The 10,203-nt window shown below is 36.6% G+C and overlaps 1 protein-coding gene across 1 annotated transcript in view; it reads right to left on the reverse strand.

Moving 5' to 3' along the window:
- Positions 1-2,461: 2,461 nt before the first annotated feature.
- The window catches only part of LOC106107771 (neurogenic locus Notch protein), a 118,154-nt gene continuing 110,412 nt past the window's right edge, over positions 2,462-10,203 (reverse strand). Inside the window, exons 21-32 of the mRNA XM_013288773.1 lie at positions 9,818-10,200; positions 9,119-9,327; positions 8,580-8,780; positions 7,923-8,091; positions 6,976-7,174; positions 6,371-6,524; positions 6,114-6,225; positions 5,694-5,810; positions 5,062-5,176; positions 4,506-4,634; positions 3,667-3,771; positions 2,462-3,166 (exon numbers count right to left, since the gene is read on the reverse strand). Of these exons, the coding sequence (XP_013144227.1) occupies positions 2,967-3,166; positions 3,667-3,771; positions 4,506-4,634; positions 5,062-5,176; positions 5,694-5,810; positions 6,114-6,225; positions 6,371-6,524; positions 6,976-7,174; positions 7,923-8,091; positions 8,580-8,780; positions 9,119-9,327; positions 9,818-10,200 (2,093 nt within the window). The 3' untranslated portion in view covers positions 2,462-2,966. The remainder of the gene's footprint in view (positions 3,167-3,666; positions 3,772-4,505; positions 4,635-5,061; positions 5,177-5,693; positions 5,811-6,113; positions 6,226-6,370; positions 6,525-6,975; positions 7,175-7,922; positions 8,092-8,579; positions 8,781-9,118; positions 9,328-9,817; positions 10,201-10,203) is intronic.

Raw genomic sequence — 10,203 nt, forward strand, 5'->3', positions numbered from 1 at the left:
CGTCACCGGACCCCGTGTGATTACTGCGCTCACTGGTAATAATAATATCCTATAACTTTCCTACTCAGAGTTAAGACAGTCCTTAAGTGTTTTTTTAGTCAATTGTCACATAACAATAACCTTTGGCTAACTGTTAAAGATTTCTAACTTATTCGGATTTTTTAAAGAGTAGTAAAATTATTATTTAAAATAAGTATATACAAAACAAATAAAAACACTTACTTGTTTGCCATGTGCTAAAAAATAATAAAAATCCAAGTATTTAATATTTTTTTTATCACACAATAATATTTCTAGCCGACGACGTTTAAAATGACAACCAGATATTTTTATTTGTAGGTATTTCGAAAAATTATATTAATTCTATCTTGATTACCGTTTGAATTTAGTTCGAAATGTACTAATAATGTTTGCTAATTCATTTAAAAATGTCTTCTTATTGTATAAATAAAGTATTACTAAAATAAGTTGATACTGGTTAACAAAATAGTTCGAATGAACGATGACAGCGACATCAAACGGGAACCTATGAAATCAAAGCAACTAACCAAACAACGCCATCTATGATCACGGAAAGAAGTTTTAAAAAACAATATGAAGCTTTGAATTTACGAATTACAATAAAAATGTGCATTTATTCTGTTTGAATTATTCTCAAAAGGGTAGTTTAATAAAACGAATTGTATAAAATTTACTCCTTTATTGTCACTTACGAGGAAAATAATTAATAAAATTGATTTTCCTCAAAAAAATTTTAGATTCTTACAAAGAAATGCATTTCATAAAAATAATAATAGTAATTAAATGTATTTACAAGCACTTAAAATGTAACTTAAATTAGAAACTTAAGAAATATCGTTTAAATTACAATGTCCCTATACTTAGAGCTAGGTTGAAGGCACACCGAGACTTGACAAGTCTTTACAAGTTTTGTGCCTTGCTTTACACGTATTACAAGTTAAATTTTCATGTGCCAAAATTGAATTTACCTAAAGTCCTGAATTTGTCGAAAAAAATTGTATAAAACATCTTAAAAATATCGTCTCGAAAGATCTGAAAAAAATCGAGTTTTATTTTCATACATGGAGTTGCAACTTTTGACTATCTAAAATAGTAAATAAAACAAGAACAATAACCGAAATCTTACAGAATTAAATGGCCTAGTGTTTTTAATTAAATGTTGAGAAAAAAAAGGAGATTCTACATATTTCTGGTATTTAATTTACAAACAGGACAATAGAGGTTAAATCCGAAATTAAATTTGTACTTTTATAATCGATTTTTTTACATATTGAAGTTCTTACATATTGAAGAATGCATAAAAAGGAAGCACACGGACGTAACCTACTTTTATTATTAATTTTACAATCCATTTTATCCATCCAAAGTATTTAAAAAGGTAAATTTGCAACCTTTTTTCACAATATTGAACTTTGCTCATTGGCACATAATCATGACACAGTTAAAAAAAAAATTAAAAACTACATTACACTAAGAAGATCATTTTTTCAAGTTCGGACTCGTTAAATATATTTTTTTTATATTAGAAACAGATTACAATTTAATTATTTACAATACGCAGATATTCTGACATCGAAAGTTTTTTAAACTTGTAAATTACTTAGCAATTATATAATACAATTAATTATAAAACGTGGAATATTTTTTGTAACAAATTGAGCATAGAATGGTCCTAAGGAATTTGTTTTAAAGCGAGATTGGAATGATGAGATCTCTATACATTTGTATGCACGATACTGGAGCAAAAAAAGCGGGAGAATACACAAAAACAAGATGGCGGACACGAAAAGACGGTAATACGCAACGGGTAAATTGCATTTTAAATCATTTTGTAAATTTATTCTAAGTGCCAGATGATTCTTCGTAATTTGATAAAGAATAATATTTGCTATTTCAAGTGTATTTTCCCGCCATAAAACTTATTTGGAAGTACACAACTGGAATGATAAAAAAAGCGGAAGTAACCTTAAAATAAACAAAACTAAGATTGATGCTGATTTCAAATAGTTATTTATATTCTTTTTAATAAATATATTATCACTGAAACAAAAATTAGGAAATGATTGACTATGTCAGGCGTCAATCTTAGTTTAGTAAAAACTTAACCTAATGTCTTAGAATTAAAAAAAAATCTACATACACAAAATGTATTAGCGCTAAGGAATCACACATAAATAATATCCGCTCATGTCGCTAATCAAAACAATCTCATTAAATAGATTTCCCGCTTTTTAATGTTTCAAAACACATTGTCATATAAACAAGCTAATAATAAAAAAATTCAACAACAAACAATTTCATATCCGATCAATGTATTCTCGTGAAACTCCATTTTACAAAAAAACGCGGTAAAAAAGATTTACAATCTTTTAGTAGATTAAAAAATTACATATGATTTTTCACGTATACAAAAAAATGCTAACAATTACAAAAAATGCAATTTAAATTCATTTTATTAATAGTGCAAAACGTATCGTTTGAAACTATTAATAATTTTTCAATTACTAATGTTACAATTGTTCCTATATTCTTTTGCTAAAAATTAAAAAAAAACACTATTTATAGTCACTAAACGTCAATGGAGAATCACTAAATACGAACATTCTTGTCCTATCGAGTTTAACTAGTGCTAGCTAGGGCTGTCATGGCGACACAAATCAGTCTATCAAAAACCGCAAGCACCTTGAGATTATATTCGAGAAAAGCACATTATTAAATGTCATTCAACTGAGAAAAATCGAGTCAACCTATAGTACCTTAATAACACCTTTATTTTAAAATACGCACCAAAAAAAGTTTATACCAACGTCAAAGTGTTAAAAATTACAAAAATACTTCAAAAAATTTGCAATGTTCAAAACATTTTCGGATTTATAATATCAAATTGAATATCAATCTTATGTTTACATACATAAAGTCCAAAATGGCATAGTTATGTTCCCAGTTTATATATAAATGGCTTCAGTGGCTCCTTTGTTTGTCTGTTGCATGTCGTTTGGCGATAGCGCCGCGCGGTCGGACCAGTCTGAATGTGGCGATTGCGTTAACGGTGTCTGTGGCGATGGCGATGACCACTGGTCTGGGGATTCCGGAGACGGCGTCGGGAAAGTATCGCCAATGCCCCAGCTACCATACAGACCTATCCCTAAAACAAGTAAAACAAAACAACTCATTAATAATAAAATAAAATTTCCGATTGTGGGCAATTTGACCATATGCGTAAATAGCAACAAAAAATCTTTAACTGGTACTAAATCTGATTATGGAAATGAGTTCTTGATTTAGTAAAAAAACTATAAATTCGCATCTCGAAATGACACTAAGTACTGAGTACTTGACTCACGTTAACTCTCTATTAGGCTTAGTCTAGAAATATAGCAAAATAAAATATGTTACTATGTTATTAATATTAGTATAGACGAAAGGATGGATGGATGTTTGTTAGAAAATATATCTTAAATTCTGAATAAATCTCAATGAAATTTGGCATACATATAGAGGAGAGTCTGAAAGAACTACTTTTGTTTTTAATTCCACGCAGAGGGAGTCGCGGGCGGAAGATGTATGTTTAAAGAAATTTAGTAAGATTTAGGAGTTTAAAGTTTTCTAGAACAATTTATTTAGAATATGGTCTGTAATACTGACCTGATATCATATTGGTGAGCGCGGGGTGATGTCCCTGCACTTGTCCGAGCGCCGCCGCGTGCGTCATCACCGCCTGCAGCTGCGCGTTGTGCTGCCCATTAGCACCTGGAAGGAGATTCAACACTTATCACTATATCCACAAAGAAATCGCCACAAAACTCATCTCACGAACACATCATCCTAGTAGAAAACTAAACAAATCTAAAATCATTTATTTGTTTAATAATTTTTGCACAAATACTGCTATAAATATACTTAAACAAATCTATTACAAAAGCAAGAGAGGCCTTCCCATCAGGAATCTCTTACAGGCCACTGGGACAAAAGATAGACAAAAACTTAAGCCCAAATCTATAGTTTCCAGAAATGTTTTTTGGGCGTTTTATTTTGATAGCTCATAAACTAAACATATTGACTGTCGACAATTTAAAATGCTCCAGGTCCATTATAGTTGTTCATTTTTAATCAATTTTGTATTTTCATCTACTCTGTAGTGTTGTTTTGAACATATTTTCCACAAAAAACACAAAAATGACTATATTTATGAAAAAGTTTTAGATATCAAAATATCGTTTGTCGCAAAACAAACGAAACTGAATTCGGCCAACTCCAAGTTTAGTTTTCTCCTATGGGAGGATATTTCCTTTACCGTAGTTCAATAGCAACAAGAAACAATGGCAAATATCTCTCTTTGTATCAAGTTATTTTTATAATTGGGTGGCAAACGAACAAGCGGCCACCTGAAATCGTCAAAATGGCGGAGCGACCGCTGAGACATTCGCAATAGCGGATGCGTTGTCTACCGCTAATCGACGGAGGAGACGCAAGTGCATACTTACTAAGATGTGCGAGAGCTGAATACGTGGCGGCATCCAGCTGGTGTTGGTGNTGGTGCGAGTGGCGCAGCGCCGCCATGTGCGCTGGTGACGTCGGCAGCGACGGCCGCGATTTGCCCGGCGATGGCGAACCTGGCAAACGAATTTGAACGTTATTACTAAGGCTTTAAGAGCTATAATCGTGTAGGTAATGAATATTTAATATCTGCTTGAAGTAAAATTTGAGGCTTATGTTAAAATTTATACTTATTTATGCGTAAACACACATTTCTTTGTTATATAGTATGATAATACAGCATAAAATATAGCATGTTTTTGAATAATATTGTTTTAAAAAAAACCTTACGTTTACTTTACGCTTTAGGCGACATATTTTCCGGTTGTTTTATTAAGTGCTTGAATTTATTAGAAAATATCAAATATCTGCACTGAAGCAATATTTCCATGGTAAAAATAATAGATATCCAATGGCAATGGCATTTATGCGTTTGAATTATGATTTTTGCAATTAAAAGTTTAACCATTTGAGTAAATAAAAGTGGTTTTGTAGAGTTTATACCTATATACGCGTGCGGCGAGGTGGTGTGGTTGCTGTGCGTGGGGGAGTGGTTGGAGTAAGGCGGCGACAGCGAGGCGCCCAGCGCGCCGCCGCCGTACTGCAGCGTCTGACCCGTCTGCAACAAATACTGTTACATTATACACTATTATATAAACAAACTCTCATATATATTTATATCTATACTAATATAATAAAACGTAAAAACACTGGCGTAGGATGTCAGCAATCACAGCATGTTTTTGAATAATCATTTCTTTAATAAAGCCTACAATTACAACACGCTTGAAACTATATACTTTAACGCTATTAATCTAAAAAAACTCATATGTGAGAAAGGGACAAAAACTAAGGTGACAATTAAGAAGCAAGGTTGCCATGGTAACGGCAATTGTTATCCAATTTCAAAGGCCTTCGTTGTTATTTGTGCATTTGATTTTTGACATTTGCAATTGAGAATTGTTTTGAATTATAAAATAAAGTTTTCATAATCGTATGCGGATGAAGCCGCACGGGAACGTGTGCCGTCTTAAGTTTGTGAATTTAGATATAGTTGCTGATAGAAATGTATGGAGCAGGCAACCGACCCTCTGTAGGGACAAGGGTGAGTAGATGCGTGTGGTATGGGAGGTTACCTTGACGCAGTCCTCATAGCTGGGGGGCTGCTTGTGCTGCAGCAGCGGCTCCATGCCGGGGAACTGCGCCATAGCGTTCGAGTACAGCGACGTCGCGTCGTACGGCGACGGCAAGTCCTGGATAAACACCCAACTCTTTTATAGACAAATTCAATACAAATTACAATAAGCGTTTCTAAATAGTTTTGTCTATAAATGTATAATGATAGATTTATTACTATTATACAATAAATGATAGAACAAAGAAGGGAATAAATGTATCGTGCTCGAAGGACCAAAACATTAAAAGCGTTTTTTACTTTTATTTTAGATAAAACGGCAAAGTTTAATCTAACCCAAGATTAATACAAACAATGTAAAGTATCTAATGTAGTATTATTTAGGATTTTTACGAGTTTTAAGTTGTTTTTGCAAAGATACCTGTAAATTTTGCAGCGGCGATTCAACTGGACTGAGACTGGAACCGAGGCTCTCCACGCTCTGCGGCACTTCCTGCGCCACCTTTTTATTGTTCTTTTTTACACTCGGTTTCCTGTAATTAAGTAAATTACTGTAAATCATTTATTTAAATCGTTACTAAGGTTTTCGGATTCTTTATTCTCAAAGGTATTTTTATTGGATTTTAAACACAAATTCGTATTATATGGAGTTTAGAAAGGGGTAGACAGATATGTTACCGTCGTATCTGCGCGAGGTGCATGTTGTTGTCGTAGGGCTGGTCCTGCGGGCTGTCGGGGCCGGGCTTGGCGCGCGCCTTCTTCGGCTTGCCCTTGCCCGCGCCAGCTATCACTGTCGGCTGGCTGATCAGCTGCGGGTGAGGGTTGGGGGATGCTGGAAAAAAACATTATTGTGAGGATACTCAACTATGCACAAATATGAAATTGTAATACTGAAAAATCGTGGTCACATGGAATTAAAAGATTTTTTTCAAGTCTTTAAATAGTGATTAAATTTGACATGCCAGATCACTTATTTTTCTAGACATTTTTGTTACAAGAGATAACTATTTTAAGACCAATGTCATTTTAAGAAAAGTGTACAGTCACGGAAAGTTAGTGTTCCACTTTTAAGAAATTGCCCCATTCCTTAATCAAGTCAAATTAAATCAAGATAAACTGCACCCCTTTTTGTATTTAACCAATCAGGTAGCAGTAATTTTCTTACACAACTGAAAAATAATAATTAGGAACTGATCATCTTTACGTTTAGACGCAAAGTGTACGAGACGATAACGACTTTAAAACCCATTTCCCCAACTGTACATTACGTAGTAAGTACTGACGCAGCAGATGGTGGTGCTGCGGGCGCGGGCAGTGGTCGTCCAGCAGCCGCACGATGTCGTCGTGCATCCTCTCCTGGGCGACGTCGCGCGGCAGCCGGTCCATGTGGTCGGTGATCTCGCGGTTGGCGAGCGCGTCTAGCAGCGCTCGACACGCGCCGTACGAACCCTCACGAGCACCCAGGAATAATGGCGTCTCGTCCTACAAAATCAATAATATAACTCATCATACATTTAGATACTGTACTATACTGCACTACTATAAATGCACTAATTACGGTATTCACATTTCTTCTGACCTCTCTTTTTTGTTTCATAGTTTAAGGTGACAAACTTGTATCGTGGAGGTCAACAGAATTTTCCGATATAACGAAGCGGCTGAAGTCCATACACGTCCACATTTGCAGATTTGTCTACCTATCCTTTTTTAGATTATATTCTGACTTATTTGTTATTGCTTTTACTCAATTGTACTACTGAGTTTTCTTTCATTTTTATTTAATTCCTGTAACTTGGTAACTTACTTTAATTTTGATCATTATCCTTCGATTATGTTGTTATCTATCTGTCAATAGATGGCGTTTCTAATATTGTCAGTATATATACTTCTTGCAGACTGATGGCGCTACTGACAATCGTATTGGCAATACTGGTGTAAGGATAAGACGACCATTCAGGGACTCCGGGGGCGTCTTTTAGGCAATTTTATATGGTTTAGGACCTGTACCACCACTGGCTGATAGAGGCTCAGATCTCAGATAGCTTACTTATAAGAATCTTGTAGGACTGACTTAGGGTCTGTAAAGTGTCTGATAACAATCCAACGTGTAAAATATGTGATAAAAATATCGGATTTTGTTACCTGACAGTGACGTCATTTTTAAGCTATCTGAGCCTCTATCAGCCAGTGTTGGGACTAGCCCTCAGTGTTGCAAAAACGGGATGCGTACCTTGTCATCCTGTGCGTCCCTATTAGCACCGTGTACAAGCAATACGTTGACTGCGTCTACATTGTTGACCGCGGCGGCCCAGTGCAGCGCCGTCTTGCCGCTGTTGTCAGCCGCGTTGATGTCCGCGTCCGCGTTGATCAGGTCCTCCACCATACCCTCTATCGCTAACCTGAGACATGAGACATTTACGTTTTGATTTTTGTAGACAGATATAATACCTTTTATCAAATAACTTAACTCTGTTTATTACTTTAAGGGTTTTTTTCAGATTTTGGTGTATTTTCTGTAATAGAATGTATTAGATTCCTTTAAAACTGGTAGGGAAATTTTTTAAAACAATCTTTCGACATTAGAAAGTTATTTGATCCCTGAGTAATATAGTTATTTTATTCTCTGACGACGAATTCGCGAGATTCTAGAATCTATACTAATATTATGAAGAGAAAAGATTTGTATTTTTTTAAGTAACTTAAAAACTACTGACACGATTTCAAAAAAAATAATTGTAAAGCCACGTTATTACTAGGTAGCATAGGCTGTATTTTTTTAATAATATTTCTTCTCCCACAGACGAATTTGCGATATTTTTTTTACTATATTTTAATTCCACGCGGACAAAGTCGCGAGCAACAGCTAGTATTATGTATTCCTGTTTACCTAGCAGCAAGTATAAGAGGTGTGGTCCCATCGTGCATTCTAGCGTTCAAGTTAGTGGCTCTGTTCCTAAGCAGTATCTGGAAGACGCCCATAGCGTCCGCGGCGACGGCGGAGTGCAACGGCGTCCGGCCAGTGTTGTCCTGCGAATTGGCGTCCGCGCCCGCGTCCAATAGACGTTTGGCGGCGTCCGCTCGTGCGTATCTAGAAAAATTGTGTTAGTGAATTTAAATGGATATATATTTATTACTAAATATCATTAAAACGGCTGAACGGATTATATTTGACACAGATATAGAAAATAATTTGGGAGAATACAGATCGCCCGCAAGCCTTTGACTAAACTGTCACAATTGTTTAGTCTCGCTTTGATTATGAGGTTTTATGAAGAGCAAACTACTCTATTAGTTGTGCAACTAACAGTCGACAATCAGACAATCGCACAACAGTTGTGTGATACTTTAATCAAAGGTATACGCCCGCTCTTAGTTGTTTTACTAAGTATGAGTGCTAAAAATATCTAGTAAGCTAATTTTGTCTACCTTGCGGCAAGATGCAGGCTGGTCTCGCCGGTCTTATCCATGGCTGCGTTAAGCTGCGCCCCTTGGGCTACCAGCTCGGAGATGATGTGTGCCGTCTGCTCATCTTCTGCGTCGGAGCCGGCGTCCAGCGCGCCGCCGCGGATGGCAGCCACCATCAGCGGTGTCATTCCCAGCGGCCCACGCGCGTTCACGTCTACGTGGCTGTCGTGCTGCGATACGGAAATAACTTCTTAAGATGACTTCTACATGGAAAGCTAAATAGCTTTCTTTATTAGAGTTGACGGATTTTTTTATGAATTTGTTGAAATTTCACGTATAAGATAAAACTAAATATCAATTTAGAGCTGAGTTAACTTAATCGAGAGATGAATAATTACGCAACGCATGGTCACACTACACACGAACTTGGCGTGCGGTGTTAAGAAAAGCTGAAATCTAAAGTACGTAATTGTATAATCTAAGTACCAATAACCCAATGGTTTGGGGTACAGACTACCGATTTAGCGGTCGAGGGTTCGAAACCCGCCATTCAACTATTGTAAACAATATCTTACAAGTTCAGAGCTTAGTTGGAAGGAAATATTAGTAAAATAACAAAAGTCTAATATAAAAAAAAAAAACTAAACAAGATTTGAGCCACACATTTAGTATCGTTAATATTTTACCATTCAGTCTGTAGATAAAACAAAATAAACTTACGATGGCCGGTGGTGTCATCATGCTGGGCGGCACGCGGATGTCGGCCGCGTCCAGGTGCTGCTGCGTCCATACCCTGGGCTCATGCCCTGCCTCCTCGTAGTCCGTTATAGCAGTGTGGTCTGACGCGTAACCTCCTGGTGCACCGTTAGCGTCTCCAGGTCCTCGCGCTCGCTTCGCTCGTGGCGGAGCTGACCCATCATCATCCTCATCTGACCAGTGTGGAGGGCCCATGTGCCCACCGTTTATGTCAACATCTATGCAGCCAATGGAGGCTTTGTTTAAATTCCTCATCTCCTGACCATCTGGGCCACGTCTTCTCGTGCGCCGCCGTGTTGAGGAGTTGTTGCGGATGAAGCCTTCAGGGAACCAAGTGATGCCCGCGGCTC

This window comes from Papilio polytes, unplaced genomic scaffold (genome assembly GCF_000836215.1).
Source record: "Papilio polytes unplaced genomic scaffold, Ppol_1.0 DF821845.1, whole genome shotgun sequence".
In the NCBI taxonomy this organism is placed as follows: domain Eukaryota; kingdom Metazoa; phylum Arthropoda; class Insecta; order Lepidoptera; family Papilionidae; genus Papilio; species Papilio polytes.